Genomic DNA, 22,709 nt, shown 5'->3' with positions numbered 1-22,709 from the left:
TAAAGATGTCGATGCCAAAGATGCTTACAGTAAAAGTACCAGGTACAGCAGGAGTTCAGGGTTAGGGAGGACTCAGCCTTTAATTTTTCAAGAGAAGTTGGAAGTTCAGATTTTGTTTTTTTTTTGGAATCGTCCAACTTTTAATTCATTCAAATTTAAAAGAGAATTTCATGGGGGAGAAATGAAATCATGTGAGGGCACAACTCAGGCTCTACATTAGGCTACTTAATCTCTGCAGAGGCAGCAACCAGGTTACTTTGCTTCTTACCGTATCTAATGCCTGGCTCATGGTGAGCAAATGGTAATTTATCAAAAACACGAACAAACGTTTCATCATAAATTGAGTCCCCAGGGCTTGTCACAGCTTTGAAAGTTGCCACCTCAGATGGCTATTTATTAGTTAGCCCTTGCAGCATCATCTGAGCTACACCATGGCCTGTGTTTTAATAACATTCATGAAATCATTTCTTCAGCTGAACCCATACCTAAAATGAAGATCTAACTGAACTAAAAAGGAGAGAGAGGTACTCAGCATCTCTAGGCTTATTTCAGCTCCAAAAGGACACCTGGAAAGAAGCTGCTTTCTCCAGCAGGGCAAGGACAAGCCTTGAGTGTCATTTCCTGATGGCATGTTACAGAAAGCCTCCTAGAAGAAATGGCAGAGGATGAAGATGCTCCCTGTTCCCGTCACAAATATCATTACAGTGTTTTCATAAGGATTTCCCTCTTCTACTCTTCCTAACTCTTTCTTTTCTCCTCTTGTTATTACTGTTATTGCTATTATTACTCAAATCCAGAAATATGGTATTATGGTAATAGGTGGAGAATCATGCCAACAAAGTAGGATCCCTTGAGATTAAGACTTTTATGTTTCTGAGATTAATCTTTTAAACTCAAATGGAACTGAAGTTAGACCTGGTCAAGTCCAGTCTTAACAGTAAGTATAGCCCCAGACTTTAATCCAGGTCCTCTTGCAAGGAGCGATGCTCAAGTGACCAAGGTGAGAGTACGTCCATAGAGAGGACATTCCAGATAATCCCAGGGACGCCCTGCTATGCTTCTATCTCTACTATTATTTTTTCCTAAAATAGTAGGAGTTGAGTCTTAATGTTATTTTTTTCCTATAATTTTCTTCCCCAAAGAAAAATATTGTAAGTAGTCACAAATACATACAACATGTGTCGTGTACTGTGCTTAGCTGCTCAGTCATGTCCAGCTCTTTGCAACCTTATGGACTGTAGCCTGCCAGGCTCCTCTGTCCATGGGGATTCTCCCACGGCAAGAATACTGGAGTGGGTTGCCATGGCCTCCTCTAGAGGATCTTCCCAACCTAGGGGTTGAGCCAAGACGCTCCGCATTGCAGGTGGATTCTTTACCATCTGAGCCACCAGGGAAGCCCACAAACAACATACATATTGGATAATTCTCTTGTAAAGACTACACAAATCACTTATTTTAAAGATACTAGGTATAAAATTGGAGAAGACAATGGCACCCCACTCCAGTACTCTTGCCTGGAAAATCCCATGGATGGAGGAGCCTGGTAGGCTGCAGTCCATGGGGTCGCTAAGAGTCAGACACGACTGAGCAACTTCACTTTGACTTTTCACTTTCATGCATTGGAGAAGGAAATGGCAATCCACTCCAGTGTTCTTGCCTAGAGAATCCCAGGGACGGGGGAGCCTGGTGGGCTGCTGTCTATGGGGTCGCACAGAGTCGGACATGACTGAAGTGACTTAGTTGGACATGACTGAAGCAACTTAGCAGCAGTAGCAGCAGCAGCAGGTATAAAATCTTCATGGTAAATGTAACAAATCCTTTTGCACTTAATTTCAGGTTTAGCTGCAGGGTTCTGATGGAAAGAGCAGGATCTGTTTAAGGCGCTGCCCTTAAGAAGTTCCAATGGCTGCAGCTACAGACAGCCAAGGTGCTACACATAGTCTTCATTGTATGGGAGCTTAGGATACACACTTCCTGCTTTCCCAGGTTAAATTCAGACCTATTTCCAGGACTTGCTGGCAAGTAAGTCCTAACATTTTCTGACCCAGGTGCAATGTTTCTCTACCTGACAATTAAAACACACACACACTAACACACACTCACACTGACACACACTCACACTGACACACACACTCTTCCCTGGTGACTCAGATGGTAACAAATCTGCCTGCAATGTGGCAGACCCAGGTTTAATCCGCTTGGGAAGATCTCCTGGAGAAGTGAATGGCTACCCACTCCAGTATACTTGCCTGGACAATTCCATGGACAGAGGGGTCTGGTCAGCTACAGTCTCTGGGATCACAAACAGTCAGACACAACTGAGTGACTAACACTTTCACTTTCATATCTATATATATGTACTACATATATATATATTTCCCTTCCCAAGATAGTATGTATATTCAAAAGGGACTTATGTAAGACTCTTAAGTGCACTTTCCCTATGAGTTAGCTAATGACTGGCCATCATTTTCTTTGTGCTTACCAGTCAGTAGATAAAGCACTCAGGAGCCAGTGTCTGACTGTCTGTCTCCCCATCTCCCCTTCCCTCTCTCTTTCCCTTCCTCTCTCTCTCTCTCATTTTGAGTATAAGCTAAAATTCCACCCATGTTTTGCTTTAAAAATAAAAGCCTTCCCATGATCGCCTGTGCTTATCCGCATGAACTGCACCTTTACCCCCACAGAGGCTCACCTCCCACTGTCCCTGCGCTGCCTGGTTCTTGAGCTGTATCTTCCAGTCCTCGGTGCTGGGATCTGCACAGTGATGCATAGTGAGGATGACGGGGCGGGTCAGCAGGGCTCCTGGAGGCCCACAGCTCACCACAGGGGTCAAGAGAGTCTGAGAGTCCTCCATGGGCGGCCTGGGAGGGGAGCAGAGATCGCATGGTGACAGTTCTCTAGTATTTAGGTACTATGTACTCACTGGTATTTCAGATCTCCAGTTGCACAAATAGTTTCTTCTTGGAGGTTTTACTATTGGAGGGTGGATGGTGGGTTGAGGCAGAATTAAGTAGGAAGACACGAATTTCATACCAAGACTTTGATCTTGTAAGACTTGAGATCTTTCTGATAATAGTGACTCTGCCTGCATCTCTTTGATCCTTTCCTTCAGACACAGGTCTGCCTTTGGTAATTTCCTCTAAATTCATGTACAGATACTTTCAGGATGGAATGAGATGGAACAGAGTCCTTATGAAGTTACATAAGCATTTTTTTCTGATAATACCTGCCAGTGGTTTCATAGAGTTTTAGATACTTTTGTGTTTTTATGACCTAACTTGAAAAACACTTCAAAAAAATCACTTTAGAATAAGGATACCCTAGAGCTAAACTTCCCCCAAATGACTTTCAGAAATAATTCAGGCTAGTATACCAGATTCATTTTTTAAAATATGACCAAGGAATAACAAAGAACTGTATTTCTATAGCAATTTAAATGGATTTTCTCTACATGCATACTTCATACATGGTGGCTCAGTGGTATAGAATCCGCCTGTGATGCAGAAGACCCGGGTTCGATCCCTGGGTCAAGAAGATCCCCTGGAGAAGGAAATGGCAACCCATTCCAGAATTCTTTCCTGGATAATCCCATAGACAAAGAAGCCTGGCAGACTACAGTCCATGGGATTGCAAAGAGAAGGACACAACTGAGACACTGAACAACAATAATAATTCATACTCTGAGAATTTGGGTGGAAATGAACTTCAAAGATCCAAATTCTTTATTTTAATTCTATGTTTCTTTTTTTCTTTTTAAATTGCCTTATTCTTTCCCTAATAAGACTGTAATTAACAGGTAGTGAATAAATTAACTCAAGCTGTCAGTTGGTTGGTATGTGAGGACAGAGCTCCAAGGTGTTGAGTGGACTGCCCAAGCCTCACAACTAACAAGGGCTCATGCTAAAACCAATGCCTTTGCTAAAACGACACTCAAAACTATGCTGTCAGAATAGCCTGACTTAAGAAATCCTGGGCTCATAGAATTTTAGAGGAGTAAGGACCCTCAGGGTCAACAAGCACAGAGCTTCTCTAACAGCATGGTGACATTTGGTTGGTAGTGAGGGGTCACCTCACCTATTCTCAACTCAAATTTACAAAAAATTCTTACTTGGAGTGAATACAGTGTGCCTTCCTGACACATCTCTCCACATATTCTTGACCTGCTTTCTCTCCACTTTGACATTAAAGAGCCTCTCAAGCATTTAGAGATTTTTATATCTCTAAAAACCTTCTTCCAGACCAAACTTCCTCGATTTTTGCAACTTCAGCTAGAAAAGCACGTTTTCCATATCTCTCTCCATAATTCCATCTTTCTTTTCAAAGAGATGTCTGTCAGCTGCACTGTCCTCACTAGAGTGAGGCATCGTGAAATGAATGGAAGACCATCTCTCCTTGGTGTCCATGCAAGAGTGGTTCCAAGGACTCCCCTGCAGATACCAAAATCCCTGGATGTTCAAGTTCCTTACATAAAAGGGCACAGTATTATATTACATGGCATATAACCATTATATAGAAATTATATAACTACTACAAATTTCTTTAACCATTTATAACCAAAATTATATAACAATTACATAAAATGATATATAACCTATGCACACCCTCTCACATACTTTAAATCATCTCTAGATTGTTTATCATACCTAATACAATATAAATATTATGTAAATAGTTACCAGTGTACTGAAAATTCAAGTTTTGCTTTTTGGAACTTCCTGGAAAAAATGTTCCCCCCCCCCCAAATATTATTGATCCAAAGTTGGCTGAATCTGTAGATACAGAACTCATGGATAGAGGGCTGACTGTACTTAAATGTACAGTATAGCAGACTACTGCTTTCTTTGTTTTGGAATGACAGTGGAGCCTGCTGGGCTACAGTCTATGGGGTCGCAAGAGTCAGACATGACTTGGAGACAAACTACCATCACCATGTAGCTATATTACTGCCTCACAAAATTGTTGCTTTAGATTATTCTCAATCAATTATTTATAAATATTATTTAGCAGACTTGAGTTAGATGGGAAGAGAGAGATAATATGGTTAAGCATGTCCTTTATAAAAGGAGGCAATGACACCCTAAGAAGGTTAAGTAATTTGTTAAAGCTGACCACTCTGTGTACTCTTAACATGAAAGGCTCTTAGGCTGTCTGTGGTTATAGCAATGGCTTCTAAACCTATACAGAGAAATTTATATTTAGCCATCTAATTTTACTTTAATTGTTTTAGGAAATTTTTCAGGTCATCTATTTCTTAATGCTATGTTTTTCCTCCATATATTGGCTACCTCTTCTCGTCTTTTATCTTCCATAAATTTGATATAACTGCCATTTATGTTCTCATTCCAGTCATTGATAACATTGTAATATAAAAACAGGGCAAAGACAGAGACCTTTTCAAGGACACTACTTGAAACCTCTCTCTAGTCTGACATCAATACTTTGAGTTACTTAGTTCAGTCAAATATAAACCCATTAAAAATGTACACTGTCCAGTTCATATCTATTTCATTCACATGGATATTACAAGGGTCATATCAAATTTCTTTACAAATTGCATCAGCCACTTGAACTGAAATTTCCTCTAGTCTTCATCTATGGTTAATATATTCAATACTATGTAACCTAGAAGTTAGCTTTTATCTGTGGCTTACCCTCACTTAACACTCAGTGAATGATAGTAGCCACTATTATTTCTTTTTAATGCTGTTGGAAGACTACTCTCCCTGAATCTCTCATGTTTCTGCATGGTCCCAGTTGTCTTTTCAAGACAACTGTGTAGCAATCACCTTTGACAATACAGTGCTTACCTTTGAAGCAAACGGTAGACATGTCCACTTCCCATTATAAAACACTCAGGCTCCCTAAACACAATAGTTTATTCCTGGAATGGAGCCACTGAATGTATAGATGTCGTCTGTCTTTACATCACCCTTTCAGAACTGAGGCTTGGGAAACTGGCGCAAAAATGGTAACACTTTGGATAGTGCTATTGCTGTGAGCACTTTGTCTGACTCAGGAGTCTTGTGTCATTTACCAGCATCTACAAAACTGTGGCAGCCACCTTGATGGGTCACAAGTAAGGTCAAATTTTAGACATTCCTAAGTTCTTAGTGATTATTATCATCAGGTCTAAGAACTCAGTTAAAACTTAACATATTTCCCCTTAACAAAACTTGGCTATTTGTGCTTCCGATTTTAAAATTTCACTAAAATCTCTCAACCTATGGCTTTCCTTTCCTCCTATTTAGAAAAAAAAATAGTTAAAAGTTATCTCTTTTTAGCCTTTTAATATCATCTCCATTCTCACTGAATAACAATAAAGTTTGATTAAATCTAAAGTTATCAGAGTACTTGGAAATATACTTATATTTGGAATTACAAGATAGGTGGCAGCTTGAGAACTCATTACTGTCCCATTTAGTTTTCATTTCCTCTGAACCCACTCTGTCCTCCTTGGTTCCAGTCTGAAATTCATTCTCTTGGGATGTGAGTGGCGTCTTGCTTTCACTGTGCCATAGTTGATATTACGCTTATCTTCCCTAAGCAGTAATCATATTGTTATTTGATTCTACTTTTCTTACTGGGGGGGAAAAAAAAAGTCATGGCTGCATTTTCCTGAGCACTATGCTTACCTTTAGTTACAAGTATACGTTGAGAATGCACATTAAACTTTTAAGGAAGGAGACTAAAGTGAAATCCATTTCAAGTGGTCCCTGCAGTAGACTTGGGGATTGGAAACAGCTGTCTCTCAGTCTGCTGTTAGCAGCCGGTGCTTGAGGAGGAGGTGGAGGCGGAGGAGGAGGAGGGGTTCTTCTCATCGCCGAGTTGGAACAGAAGGGAGACCACTGCCTGCTGGGCTGGGGCGCTGTCAGACCTGCACTCCCCTGGCATGCAATATTGATGGGCACCATTCTTGGAGGAGGGATAGCAAGGGAAGGAAGGGGCAGTAGGTGTCAAAAGAATTTATTAACCCAGTGAGATGCAAGAATGTAATGAATAGGGAAGTGGTGATGTGGAATTCATAACCGGGAATGAAAAACAAAGAAGAAATAATGATAAGAATCTTTGGGGGTTTTCAAGATGAAAGAAATAGCACTGAAATTGGAAACACTTCCAAGCATACATGGAGGAAGCCACTTAGGAAAGGTTAAGATTTAACTGTGTGAAACCAAAGGTCACAGCATTTAAATCCACATTTCCTTTATTTACATAAAGGGAGGATATTAAAATACATAAAATAGTAGAAAATAAATTTTTAAAAATCTGTTTTATGTTTTTCCAGAGAAGGGCTTTACTCTGTTATGTCTCATGTGTTATCTAAGATGTTTAAGCACACTTTCTATAAGTATTAATTGCAGATGATATGGAAATGAATGTAAAGCAAAAATTAGCTACAGAAATAGCAATTAAGTAGAAACCCAGTTATTAATAATGATTAAATTTTAAAAACTTTTCAGAGTCCAAGAAGGATCATTTATCATGATAAATATTGGATGGGTTCTGAGCACCCTAGGACAAAGCCCTCAGATGGGAATTTTAGTTTCCTGTCAGATTTTCTTACCCTTTGCTTGCTGTTATCAGTGAGGAGAACTTATTTCTACACAGAAGAGTACAATTTACAAAACTCTTATAAAAGCTATTGCATTGGCTGCCCAAGGCACACCTGTAAGGTAGGCAGGATAAGTATTCATAGTACTTTTTCTTTCGCCCAAAGAGGAAACTGAAATCTAAAGAAATTAACACATTTGCCTAAAGCCACAAAGCTAGTCATAGGCAAAACTGGGATCTGAACACAAATCATTGGTTTTCTTTCCCATCAGTGGTGTGTTCTGAGTTGCTTATCCAGATTTAGGACCTTGAGAAATTTCTATGAACTGTTTGCTAGAGCAAGCTGAAAATTGCTTCTTAAAAAAAAAAAATCTTCCTCCCACCTACCTCTGTGTGGAGACGAGACGCCTTCTATGAACACACATCTTTTGTCAGGTCCCTCTGGATGACAGTTCCACCTTAGGCTCAGCTGCCTTTTAAAGCACACGGTTTCATGTACAGCTAACAACTTGAAATATTTGCACTTTAGGTATCTGACAAGGAATATCTAACTCACTTGCTATCAAAAGATCAACTGAGCAAAAGAAAATATTTATGGAAGCCACTCTGAAGGGCGTGCCCCCATTTCCCTAGATAGGCCAAAATCTGTACTGGATTAAGCCTGAACAGCTAAGTATTGTGCCCTAGATTGAACTGCTGAATCCTTGAGGAATTATTTTATTGAATTTATAATTGGGTTTTATACTATCTACTCGCATTGAGGGATACCAACAGAAGTAGCCCTGTGAAGCTTATCGCTATTTTTATATTTTAAAAATGTTGCTTGCTGTATGAAAAAAAAAAAATGTTTTCTTTATGAGGAACCAAAGGAGAAGTAACTGAGCTTCTTCCAGGCATCTTTTTCCCTTCTGGACACATGGATCTTATAACTTACCATGTTTCCCTCTTGAAAGCTTTGAAACAATAAGTTCATGACCTATTAACAAGAAATATGCTGGGAATTACATCAAATATTTTATATTCTAACTGCCCACCTGACTTTAATCTTTTCTATTCTTATTTTTTCCTTTTTTTTTATCCACTTATTAAAAAAAAATTTCCTCCCATTGAAAGATTGTTTGCATAAATCACCTTGAATCATTTCTTTAGAAGTAGGACTTCAATAAATAAACACTGTGAAGAACAGTCAGCGAATAAGATTTAAATATACCTGGATTCTACCCCCTGCCCACTCTACCTTCAGTCTCTTTAGAGCTGTTCCTTCAAACAAGAAATTTAGGACTCTACCTAAAAGAGACTATCACTGAGTTTCACTGAGAAATAATAACGTCAAGTACTATTTTACAAAGTTCTAACCACCACATTAAAATAAATGAAAATGGTCTGCAATAGGATTACAAACATAATACATTTTGGCCCACTATCCTAAAGTATTACTTTATTATTTATATTCAGTAAATATAATGATAGTTTTACGTGCCCCATCACTAACATGCTAAACTTCTGACTGGGATTTCGTCCATAAAAAAAAAAAAAAAAAAAATCCTAAACGCCACAATGTCCTACAGTGGGCAGATCTGACAAATCCAATACCTTCTTGAATTGCCATTCTCTCTCTTTACACTTCAATTTTAGTAATACCTCCTTTTGAAACTCTTTTTACCTTTGATTTTTTCCTGTTATAATTACAATCCTTCATTCTTTCATTAAAAATATTCACTGATGAACAACTATATAGTAAGCTTCTTGCTCGATGCCAGCTCTTGCTTACGTGCCTTATCCTTATCCTGCCTTATCCGTTTAGTTTTGCTCCTTCTACCCAAACCTTAAATAAGAATATTTCCAGGATTTCACTGGTAGTCCAGGGTTAAGAATGCACATTGCAATGAAAGGGACTCTGGTTGGGGAACTAAAATCCCACATGCCTCAGAGCCACAACTACCGAGCCCTAGCAGTCTGAAGCCTGCACCACAACCAAGAGTCTGTCTGTGGACCACAGTGAAAGATCCTGCATGCCACCAACTAAGACCTGACATAGCCAAATAAATAAATATTAAAATGAATACTTCCCAAAGTTCTTTCTGCAGTCCTCTTTTTTCTGCCTCTGCACTTTTCCCCTGAACAATCCATTCACTGGCGACTGCCCCCGTGCATCTCCAGCAAGAGCTGCAAGTTCCCTCTTATACAAACCACATGCAGAGAAATCAGAATTCATCTTTTCTCTCCTTGAACCAGTTGCTGCTTTCGACCACCTCTTGTTGCTCTCACAATTTTCTCAGTGCCCAGGGCTTGAACCCTAAATATATTCTTTGTGTTCTGCAACTTTTGCCACACTTTTAACTAGCTGTGAAACTTGTCCTGAAATACACTTTTCTTTCCATCCTCCAGACTCAGGCCTGACTGCTTCCCTAGCCCCCTCTCCCACATACTTTGATCACTGCCATGGGTCAACCAGGGCCCCAGCCTTTGGAGTAGTCTTTCTGTTCCCCCTACTAGTTCAGCCTGCACACGGTCACTGTCAATCTTTAAAAACACTGATATTCATGTAGCACTTGGCTGCTTAAAGATCGTCCATGGTTCCCCACCATTTACCAAAAAAAATTTCTATTTACCTTTATTCTTGGAATATCTAAATTGATATTTTTTTGGCCTTTTGAGAAAACTCCTAGGCAAGTACACAATATGAAGAAAGTGAAAATTAATGTTCATATCTTCAGATTGTGTTTCAATAAGAAATGACAAAAGGCAAAATTTCAGTCTGAGTCGGACTCATTTTTTAAACTGCTACTGGAAGCAAAGTAAAAAGGTCCATGTTGATGCCGTTAATTGTGGCAAGTGTATCCATGGGGCAGGGCAGGAAGAAGCTTTGCACTCTCTGCCGGGGTGTGTCCCGTAGGAGAAGAGAAATCATGAGCGCAGCCTTGCAGCTCAGATCCCTTTTGGTTGCAGAGAGCCTGTCCTGTGTCTGCAGCTCATTCTGCTCATCTGCCATCCCCTGCTTTTTCTTAGTGCATATTCCGTAATGATAAGGCCCCCTCTTGTCACATTCACTTGCCACATGCAATTAAGTTCACACCTCCCTGTACACAGTTCACATCACCAGATGACCCACTGGAAGGTATCCAGCTGGAAAAACACCCAGTTTTGGATTCAATAAAGGCAATCAAAGAGAGGAAAGATGGAGCAAAGTAATCAGAAATTTCCTACACATGCCTTGAAGTCACATTCATGTCTTCTCTTGTCCCACAGCGTTTCCTCTGAAAGAAGTTCTAAGATCATGTGATTCTGAAAGAAGTTCTAAGATCATGTGAGCAATAAACAGACACTGTGTCCCAAAAGTCACTGTAGCAAGAGAGCAGAGGCTCTGTTTGTGCACTGGATGCTAAGGAGTGGGGATGGCATGTCAGCAGAAGAGCCTCATGAGGAGATAACCTGGGTATGAATTCTGCTGTCCCTCAGTTGTTAACTGTGAAACCCTGGCTATGAAACCTAGTTTCATCTCTAAATGTGGAGCTCACCATAACTCGCAGAAGAATAGTGAGGAATAAATGAAGTGAGGAATACATGAAATTAAAAGTATGCTGACTCTATAGTAGCTATGTTTTATATTATTACTATACACTAAAACAACATTCTGGTCATTGTGACTTCACAAGAAAATCACATCTAGTTCACAACAAAAATGAGTGGAGAAGACTATCTCCTTTATTTGAGAGAGCTGTCTTCTTGTGTTTGTTCCCTGCTGCATGGTCTCTGGTGTACATTTTCATTTGAGATCCTGAGGATCCTCTAGCTTCACTTTTATAAACAGAACTTCATTGAGGCACACCAAATTTAACAGAGCAATTCCCTCTGCACCCAACTTCAAGTGGTAGGCATAGTAAGAGGTGATTTATAGTTTCCTTTTCTTTAAAGTCAAAGGCAGAAGAACCTAAAGCAGAATTGTCTAGCTTTGTCAATTTCCTGCTTTCTCCCTCCTTCATCCAGAGTGTACAATTATCCTGGTCAGGGTGCTAACTAAATTGCAGGAAGAAAAATCATACAAGGCACCTGAGTGCCCATGTCTTCTAGCTTCAGCACACCCTGCGGCAGCCTCTTAAGGTTTGATCTTCAGCCATAGATTATGGTGATCACATGGAAAATAACAGACCACAAACACTTTCTCAGAATAAAGCACAAGCCAATACTCATCTCTGTTTAAACCAAACATCCATGTTGGCGAAAGGCCTTCAGGGATGGATATACTTAGTGTTAACCTTGATTCTGGACAAAAGAAAGAAGAAAACTAAAATATAAAGGGATCTCAGTTGGCTAATCTTCATTTCTCCTGCTGCGAAAGCAGGGCACTCTGAGGGACTGTGAATATTACTTTACATTGGGAATGGAAAAATGAATATTTGATGTGCACAAATACAAGACTTTTAGTGATTTTCTGTTGCTCAAATTGAAGGCACATGAATAATGACCATGGATTTTTATTATTTTCTTGGACAGGCTCATGTTTGTGTAGGTGAAAGTATATCACCTGAGGAAAACACTGTTCTGGGCCCTACAGGTTATAAATACCAAATCTTTACCCAAGAGCATAATAACAGAGCTTTTTGGCTACTGAAGACAATGACTAGAGAGAGAGGCTTTTCTGAGGATGACAGAGGGGAAGAGAAAAGATAGAATATCTTATGATGACATGACTTAGCGACTGAACAACAACGAATGATAAGCTAGCTCTACATTTGGCATTCGCACTTTGCATCTAGAGCTCAGGGCAGTTGAGCCAATGCCTTTCCCCCTCGGAAAAACAGTGATAATTACATGTAAGGATTGTCATTTCAACAACATCTCTTATTTTAAGATCTCGGTGCACTTCAGAAGCATTCATCAGTCAGGCCTCTAGAGTGCTATTTAACACATGCATTTTATGTGAGAATGAATCAAGAATGACCAGATACAATTTGTTAGAGGCCAAACTGAAAATTGAATTTAGGACTTTGAAACTCCTTATTTTTACTCAAAATAACTTCATCTTTATGATGATGACATATTCAAAACACTCTTAGATTCAACCTAGTTTTAATCAACTCTAGATCCATTTAGCAAAGCCCAAGCATAGATTTTATAGGTGCTAAATATAAGAAGCAGGTCAATAACACTTAAACACTAGAAGAGTCCCCCAAAGAAGAAGAATAAAATGCTAGGCTGAAGTTGGGATGGCAGGTCAAGGATTAAGGGGTTGTCCAATTGTAAGTGACCTTTAAACCTAAAATGGCTACAGACTATATTCCTGAGCCAGGCCACATGAAGCTAATTTCTCTTTGTATCTCTTGCACAATTTAGAGATCACACTTTCAGCCATCTTTTCAGCTAACATGGCCACTTGTTCACTTGGGGGAAAGATCTATGGCCTTCTGCCCATATTCAAGATGTGCAAAAGTGTCTGGAGCTCCAAAGATAAAGAGAAGTAAAAACTGACCTTTTATGGGTCTAGTTGAAAAGGAAATGCCAGAAGCAGGGCAATCAAGACAAATGTATGTTGGGTTTACTCTGTCTAATATACAGTTCTCCTCCAAGTCAGAGATTGATAAAGTCAAGTGCACCAGAAAAAGCATATTTACCTCATATTTTCTTTCCTGTGTACAGTCACATACATTTCGTAGACTCTCCCTTGGGGAATGGCCCCAGCAGGAATCAGCAAACTTACTCCTGAATAACAAAAGAAAAAGCAGTCACATAAGACCTATGAATCAAAAGGAAACGTCACAGAATGCCTTTGAAGGAAGTGGAAAGGAATGAGGAGATTTTGTGGCCACATCGCCATAAGCCTGCTGCTTTTTCTCTAAAGACATGTAAATATTCATAGCCACCCGGCTTTCCTCCCTTATTGGCCTTATTTGTTACCACAGCTCCCTCTGAACTGTTATGGAATCACTTAAAGGAATGATGTCATTTTTTAAAAAAACTCTTGCTTTATTTAAGGAATAGACAGATGGTTCCACTGGTGTTTTCCTTGTAAAATGAGGGGAAAACCAACAACTGCTCTTAAAATTTCAAACAGCTGTAATGATGTATCGTTTCTAATTTTAAAAAAAAGTCCCCACAAGACTCAAAGTCAGGGAAATGCTAACCTCAACAATATCAAAAAACATTTATTTCTGAAGTATCTGGTTAGCATCACTGTTTTTCTGCAACAAATAACTGGTGAAGAACTTCTTTCATCATAGGTAACTCTAGAAAGTGAACAGCAACTGAACAATTGCTAGCTTTAGTCACAGCAGGTCAAGGAGGTTTTTACTTAGTTGTTAATTGGTGCATTTTGTAGGACTGGTGGGTTGAGCTCTGTTCTTAGTCAATTGTGCTGACAGTAATGGTGTGTAACTTTTGTTTGCAGCAAAATTACCTGGAGGTTTTGCTAAAGCACATTATGGGATCCTGCCCTCAGAGTTTCTGATTCAAAAGGTCTGTGGAAACTGTAGTTCTAACAAGTCTCAAGGTGATGCCAAAGCTGGTGGTCCATGGACCACACTGTGGGAGCCATGGGCTTGACCACTGCAGCATTATCACAGACAGTAGTTCAAAGTGGGCAGCAACTTGAAGATACTTGGTTCCAGAATTCTATTCTAATAAATGCAACTAATTTCAACTCTATAAAAATTTTTATGGAACCTGACTGTGAGTAGAGTTCTTGACGGGTTGTGAACGCCAAGAAGTAAAAGACAGTGTTCTTGTCTTTGAGTAGCTTATTTCATTAGCAAGGAAATGGAATATGCCATATGAACACAGGACCATAAGGAAATTGCTTGACCGTATTGGCAAGTCTCAAGAGTAAAGGACAGAGTTAAAGAGGAATAGTTATTCAAAGCCCTTTGTATAGCTGGTTGCAACTGCCGAGGCATGACCTTCTTGAGAAGCGATGTGCGCCTTGTAGTACTGCAGAAGCAGAATGTCATGCTCACGTCAGGTATCAGGATGGTCTGGTGAGCCACACAATGAAAGGAGGAAGACCACACACGAGGCACGCAAGCCTCGGTATTTTTATTTTTTCCAATGGGAACAATCAAATGTACCTTTATTTTGTTAAGGGGATAAGACAGAATTATGGATGCAGTGTAACAAGAATAAGGCCTGAGACATATTAGATTACTGTTAAATAAAATAATGCATGTAGATCACCATTGCCCAGTACATATTTAAACATGCTGGCTCTCTCCTTTCTACTTAAGAAGCCCTTAAAATAATTCATACGTGAAAAAGTGACAAGTGTAGAAATGGAAAGGAGAGGTATAATCCACTGGCTGTCATGAAAAAAAAAACCGTCTTGGAAATAATACAGTGTTTAAACAAGGAAAGAACAGTAGAGTATATTCTGATCTATTCATTTACAGACTATTAAAATATATTTAAAATCATGATTTTAAAAAGCATGCAATTGCATGAGAATGAGAAAGACTGGAATAAAAGCACTTTATGTAATGTGTGATCTCAGCTCTGTAAAATGTATTTTAGAAAAGTAAAAACGATATTCCATTAAATATTTCAATTTATTAAAATACATATTTAAAAGGCATGGGATGAAAAATTGCTAAGGTGTTGAAATGGGGGACTGAATGAGAGGAAGAATCAAAGACAAGTTCAACTGGTTCTCTATATTACTTGGCTCTATGGCTGTTTACATATTACATTCTCTTCTTATGCATGTATAGATCTTAGTTTAATCAAACTGTTTTTTTCCTGTGTTCACAGACTACTCTATCTGGTCCAAAAGAGTGCCTGGACATGCACAGGGTAGTCCATGAACCCTCTCATAACTGATGGTTCCATACTGATTAATAAATACCAAACTTTAAGCAAACATTGTGAGCCACTAACTTTAGTTCTCTATTTAAGAGCTTTATGGAGCTTATTCTCTATAAGCAGATAACTAAATGAACGGAAAACTGACTACTACTAAAAGGCACTACTTTAATCCTACCTTAAAAAGACACATGATGAAGCTATGTGGAGTGAACACCTTATAAACACCTTGACCCTGAAGACTGTGTAAAAAAGAATTAAAAAATGAAGGTTTGATGTCTAATATCGTGTCCTCTCATCATCTAACTTTGTATTCTGAAGTACTGCTTCCTGTAGGAAATTGGAACTGAACCAACTGATATGTTTCCTAATTAATTTGTCCTTTTAAAGTGTGATGACAACAGTGAAGGCTTTTGGCTTAATGCTGCCTCTGAAGGGCTATTAAAAAGAAGGGCAATGGCAGTCGTAAGTTATGCCTTGGCAGAAAGTTGTGAGTGCAATATTTCTAGAGGAAGTGTTTTCAGAGTTGACAAGAGGAAGATAAACAGTTCTGCTGATCTTGACTGAAGTAGTGTTTGCTTTACATTGAAAGTAACAATAGATTTGGATGAGATAGGATGCATTTAACTTTTCAGGCCTAATGAAAACAAACAATAAAGATCTTGGGACAAGAGTAGGTTTCCCAGATCCACCTCTGCAACATCAACACCTTGAGGAATTACCTGCGTTGGGGATAACAAGGTGACCCCCAAGGGAGTTGAAGGTGCCAAACGCAGTGCAGGAGGGGTCCGTCTGCCGTGCTAGACTCTGATTCTTCAGGTTGAGGGCCTCATTCTCCAACAAGGATTGGGTCATCTGAGGGGACAGTTTTGATGCAAACTCAGAGAGGTCATCTTGGGGCGTGACAGCACCTGAGGTATTGTACACTTTGATCTTCAGGTTAGGCAGTGGATCCAGAATTGGAGAGTTGGTCATTGGGATTTTGTCTGAGACATCATGCAAGGCATAAACAGGTCCCCTGTACATGGCCGCGGCTGATGTGAGATCTGGGGGTACTGCCAGGAGATCTGAGTCAGAAAGAGAAAGGACGCCCATTTGCATTCTTCATTCAGACAACTTACATTAGTCAGACTCTCCCTGACACTTTCTGAGCCAACAGCAAAGCAATTCAACAAATATTAGAGATGGACAGACACTAGGGTTCTATTGAAAATGGCAATTAGATAGCTGGGATCTGTTTAATTATTGGCTACAAATAAATAGACAAGTTCATTCTATATTTTGCCTTGAAGATTACTCATTGTTTCTATGGTACTTAGCTAACTCAACAGACTGAATCTGCAGACACTTGTGATCCTCACTAGGTGACTAGGTAGTAGTCATCTATACGGGATTTGGGTTCACCTGTAGACCACTGTATTCAGAGCAATACAAGATAACTTGTTAACAGGAGAAAAAAGGGAACATAAGAAGTCTATCAACCAATCTTTGTACTCTTCTCAAATAAAACTTTAAAAGTATGACAGAGAAACCTGTTACAAAAGGGAAAAAAAGAGATCTATGCACCTTGTCAACTCTAATGAGTTATATGAAGGAAATTAACATAGTAATCAACAAAATAGATGAAAATCTTTGTCTCCACGGAGCTTATATTTCAGCTAACATAGTTTCATTGATTTTGAAGACATATAGGGAGGCTGCAGGCATGCTTAAGGCCACATATGAAATGCAATGTCAACTGACCTTGTCTTGCTGCCTTGATGTTCACAGGCTGAAAGCCTCCATTGAGTGCAGAAGAGTCAATAATATCAGACTCAAAGTCACGATGATTCTTCCTATACACAAAGAGGGCCACAACTACAGAAATGGCCAGGCAAACTATCACAGCTATCACAATGCCGACATACAGAGCAACATCATCTGAATCAGGAGCAGCTAAAGGGGAAAAGGAGACATGGAATTTGGTGGTTAGAGAAAATTCTCACAGTACATATACGTATTGCTATAATTTTTTTCAGACAGTTATTGCCTTTTTTATAGGTTAATTTCAAATCTATTTCAAAAGCTATTTAAAACAACTGTGGCCTTTCAATGGAAAATTATCTTGCTTTTTTTTTTTCCTTTCTCACTCTGCATCTATTCACTCACTAATCTATCTTAAATTGGGCAACATAACAGACCATTTACTATAAGGCATAAAAGGAAACTGGAGCTAAAACCATCCCAACCCATAGGAAAAAGAAAAAAACCCAAAACCTTATTACTAATTTCAGGTGGAGAAGTTTGGAAGGCAGCTTTAAATTCACTGATAGTTCTTTAAAAACAAACATAAACACTGTTAGAAACACCTGGCATTTACTGAATCTGTATATTTATTGCACCAGAATATTTTTCTAAGTATCATTCCCAGTCACAAAATTACTTACCACAGCACTCTTCTCACTTTGCGCTAAATCAGTGAAGGGGTGGGTGGGAACAATGGAAGGCAAGGCAAGGCAAACATTGGGAGCAAACATGCTGGGTTTGAAAGGTATACTTTCAGAAGACCCAGGTCTGGGGAGCAGAGGTTACTACTGATAACTCCAGGCTTTTGCTACAGATTCAGTATTACCTCTGAGCACACTGAGATTCTTATGGGTTCTTCTCAGAGATTTACATGTGAGCCACTCATTACTGGAATAAAATATAGCTCTATGCTGTACTGAGTAAGATAAAGGCCTGGTTCAGTGATCAGAAAGGTCAGACTATGCCCAAAAGGCAATTAGGCATTTGATTAACATGGTGTGAGGTCAGCTGGGAGGTCTGTCTCTGGGTAGAGCAAGAAGAAAATTCCTATAAATGTTGTATGTTGCCTTAGTGGCAGAGAACATGCTCTGATCCAATGGCAAATGGTGATAAAAGTTGATAATTCAACCAACAAAAAGTAAAGCTTTCCTGAATCCTTCAGACATCTTTAAGTCTCGATTATTTTTAGTTTTCTGTGACTCACAAAAATGACCAGCAAGATTAACCAAAACTGTCTGCTCACTGTGAAAGGTGATTAAACTGGTGCTTCAGATGGTCAAGAAAAATGTTTTTATGGTCAACTTTATACAAGGGCATTTTTATTTTGCAGGAAGAGAATTTTAAGGTTTGCAGGTCTCCTGGCCTCCTAAAGTCAAGGAACTACTCCTCTTTCCTAAGACTCACAGTCACATGGTTTATTATATGGTGAAACGACTTGTCTCACGCCATGTATCTGTAACACACTGATAGTAAAATAGCATTCCCTATGGGAAATCGGTCCATTTCTTTCAGGATTTTGTTTAAATGTACTATATGTGAAAGAATCTATATTCTTTTTAAATAATTGTCTTTATCAAAGTTTCCAGACTCTCTGCTCAAGCATCAATCAAGTTGATACTGGCCGATATATTTTTAGGAAACGAGTGATGTACCAAACCCTCATGGCACTGTGAGCAGTGCTTTCAGAGTACTGATTTCATTTTGCTATTGGGGTTCCATGTGAGGCCCTACAGCAGTGGTCTGAATTCTGGTCAGAATTCTGTATCTAAAACCTTAATGCTTTGCTTTACCAGGCTGTAATTACTTATTCAACATTCATGATCTCTAACTCAATGGATCTGCATTTTCTCAACTCTCTACTTTTTAGCATTCGAAACTTGCCCTTTATTTAGATCCACATATTTCATGATATGTTTTGTCAGCTAGTGGGACTTAAGCTTTGAATGTTAGACTGATAGATTTTAAAGCTGGCAGAGACTTGAAATGACCCTTTCTTCTTTTCAGCAGTGAAAATCTAATTTGTTTTTCATGTTGGAATATATTAGGCGCCGATTTCCTGTGTGCACATCTGTGATCCAAGGAAAGGTAAACTTGAACTGGGGGCAATAACATTAAATGATTATTCAGCAACATAAAAACCAAACATCAAACTTACAAGAAAATCCATATTCATTCTGGGTTCTCTGCTCAGTTGAAATAGGATAAATGAAACCTTGAAAAAGAAACAAAAAATGAAACAAAAATGGGAACAAAATCAAATTAATGAGGGAAACAAAATGAGAAGCATGAAAAATGGTTTAATTAAAATAAAAGGAGAAGAAACCTGGGTCCTTTAAAATTCTGGTTCAGTACAGAATTATGATTTTGCATCTCCTGTCTGCTCTGGAGCCTCACTAAGAATTAATAAGGAGGCAGATTGAATTTCAGAGCAAAAACTGGTCTCGAGTCACTAACTTTGGAGTGCTTAAAGTCTTTCTTTTATTGAGCATAAACTCTAATGGATCTAATTTATTTCAGACATCAAGGGTCATTAGCATAAGGAAAATCTTTTTTCCTTATCCCTGCCATATGCCTTAATTCCCAGGACATATTCAGTAAGGCTCTAAACAGTTTTTTTTTTTTCTCTTTTATTTAATCATAACAGCTTGCTCTCAGTCTAATAGAACTAGAGAAGGCCTGTCGTCATTGGTCAAAGGTTAAATACCCATTTACTGAGCTGAGCAGACCAGCTCTCTTCCTTCCATCTCAAGTGTACTTTTTGGACTTCCAGTTGTTGGGCCTCCATCTAACAGGAATCCAGTAGGTTTCGCCCAGGGGCTGAGCAGTTTGTCAATGCAATGGAAACTGGATGCTTTTTATTTGAAATCATTAAAAAATCAATAGAGCCTAGAGATTATACGGTTATTTATTTTAGGGCTTCAGAGGAATAGTATAAATTGGGCAAAATAAAAACCTCATCCCAATAGTGAATGCAGAGATAAACAATAGCAGTTTTCCTTTTTTTTTCTTTTTAGTGCAATCCAAGGTAGGAAACTGATGATAATGATGATATTGATGATGATAAACAATAGCAATAATGTGAAGTAGAAGATTGTGGGAAAATATTTCTTAAATGGGGAACATGAAACTTTTTGAAATGAAAATCTATGGAAAAGTTTAAAGTGTCACATAACTAACACCCACAGATTCCTAATATTTAATATTCTGCAACATGAATTAATCAAATAATACAGCATCATTTAAATTAATCAAATGAGGATGAATAAGAAACATGTGAATTAAATGTTCCTAGTAATACTCAAGGGCAAAAAAATGTAGAGAAACTGCAAGAATCACAATTAATTGGTTCAAAATTAAAGGTCTGTCTGTAATGCTTTAACACTGAAGGTAACTCTAAATTGTGCCTCATGCAGACCTTCTGTAGTTTGCAGAACACACAGTTCTTATAACCTATTTACTTATTTGGGTAACTAATTCAGGAGAAACATGCAGTGCTACCTTAATGAAAGAGAGCTTTGCTGTAGCACAGACAGGTTTGCTCTGAATTAATTTTTAATGCTTTATTTTAGAGCAATGATTGCAACCTCCTACTCAGTTTTATAAATATTATATTCCTTATTCCAGTTGTTGGAGTCCATGTATTAGGTTTGATTTTCATCTTTAAACACTCTGTCTGGTAATAACCTTTTTCCATTTGTATTCCGTGAACTCAATAAAAGGACATCTGGGACATATACGAGCACAGGAAAAAAGGTTATTTTTGAAACCCAAAGATTTAAGACAATATAATTTTACAGCTAGTACAGGAGACCAGATAAGTGATGTCACTGTTGTAGAAAATGATTTTAAGCTGGGTGATGTCAAAAGATTTTTCTTTTTTTGGCAGATGTGAGGGCCAGGAAAGAAGTATAAAATAGGATATTTGGGGATAGTTTGATGTTTACCCTGAAATTTTTGATAAGAATAGTGTGAGCCTACTGGAATAAGCAGAAGAGCTGTATCTTATAAAAAGCCTATCTCTTTGTGAGCTATAACGTGGTCTGAAAGTTCACCCTGTGAAGCAGCCCTAGGTTTTCCTCAGCTTTTACCTATTTCCCAACAGAATCCCAGTTGACAGGTAGATCAAGGAATAATAAAAAGAAAATTGATAATTTCATTTTAGTTTCTACTTTCCCATGTTTAATTAGATCTGGGCCACTCAATATATATGCCTTATGACAATTTACCTCAGACTTACATTTCCAGGCACAGAACCGGAATCCATTAATTCATTCAGTCACCTAACAAATACTCTTGACCCCAGTATATGCTGGGTTCTATTCTAGGCATTGAGGTACAGTGACAAACAAGATGAGAAAAGTCACTGCTTTCATTCTTAACAGAAAATAAACAAGTAAACAAAATAATCAAGATCATTTCAAATGCTGAAAAGTCCTCTCGGAAAATAAAGTAAAATGCAATGTGACTGGAGATAAAAGACTAATTGAGGGAATCAGGGAAAAATTTTCTGCTGTAATAAAATTTACACTGAAGCTTGAACAAGGAGAAAGAATTGGCCAGGTAAAGATCTGTGGAGAACATGGTCCATGAAGAAGGACAGCACATGCAAAAATCCTGATATAAAAAGGAAGTGGTTAGACGTCAGTGAGTGGAAAAAGGGAGGAGGGAGCCTCAGAGGGAAGAGCAGCAGCCAGATCTCATAGGCCTGATGGTCCACGATGAGGTGCTTTGATTTTATTCGAAATGAAATGCAAATCCTGTCATCAAACCTAATCCTGAAAAGATCACTTTGGTTTCTCTATAGATAGTGGAGAGCAAAGGAAGAGAAGTGACAGGACTTTAGGGATGGTTGCTATAAAATATGGCCTGGAAGATGTCTATCCATAGGTATATTGATATGTTTAATGATGCACTTGCACTTGAGGTTGTTCTAAGATAAAAAATACTAAAGTCTCACTATTTGCTCTTCCTCATAGTCGACAGAGACCAATCTAGCCAAACTGCTATTTTCCTACATAGGAAATTTTAAAACAGCCAAGTAGTAAGTGCACTCATTAATGGTTCAACAGCCTAACTTACTGTTATGGAAACACTGATAAAGAACTTTGAAAGGCAACTCTGTAAAACTTTTTCCATCCTTTTCAAAACACTTCGGCATCTACACAACTAAAACATCACTTAGGAAGCTGGGTATCAGAAAAGAAGGGGATTACTGTTTTATCCCCTAAACGAAAGGAACACCGAGTCACTTTCTAGAGTTTGTTTTTATACTTCTCCATCTGATCCGTCTCTCATGGAACAACAGGGAACATTTTCTTCAGCTAATGAGGTGATCCTGCTGAGAGCAGTCCTAGCAATAATGAAAAATCGCATCTCTGGCAGAACACAGTACAGAATAATTGTTTTCAGTGTCACTATCAACAGCCTGGTTTATAAGGTAGGGATTTCAGTTCACTTTCTTACTACTTGAAAGGCAAGTCGTTGAAAAATCACCTCGGCTGTTGGCCAAAGCAGTGAAACTGAGTTTTATAGTCTCATGTACTTCAGCTGGAATCCTGGCCCTGTCAATTTCTTAACTATGAGAGCTT

At 38.7% G+C, this 22,709-nt stretch overlaps 1 protein-coding gene across 1 annotated transcript in view; it reads right to left on the bottom strand.

Moving 5' to 3' along the window:
• The window catches only part of UNC5C (unc-5 netrin receptor C), a 421,047-nt gene that overhangs the window by 29,415 nt on the left and 368,923 nt on the right, over positions 1–22,709 (bottom strand). The window contains exons 8-11 of the mRNA XM_068975344.1: positions 17,080–17,271; positions 16,059–16,403; positions 13,161–13,248; positions 2,693–2,861 (exon numbers count right to left, since the gene is read on the bottom strand). Of these exons, the coding sequence (XP_068831445.1) occupies positions 2,693–2,861; positions 13,161–13,248; positions 16,059–16,403; positions 17,080–17,271 (794 nt within the window). The remainder of the gene's footprint in view (positions 1–2,692; positions 2,862–13,160; positions 13,249–16,058; positions 16,404–17,079; positions 17,272–22,709) is intronic.

The sequence above is a fragment of the Capricornis sumatraensis genome, chromosome 7 (genome assembly GCF_032405125.1).
Source record: "Capricornis sumatraensis isolate serow.1 chromosome 7, serow.2, whole genome shotgun sequence".
NCBI lineage: Eukaryota > Metazoa > Chordata > Mammalia > Artiodactyla > Bovidae > Capricornis > Capricornis sumatraensis.
Note: the sequence above shows the minus strand (reverse complement) of the source record. Positions and strands in the feature narration are given on the sequence as shown.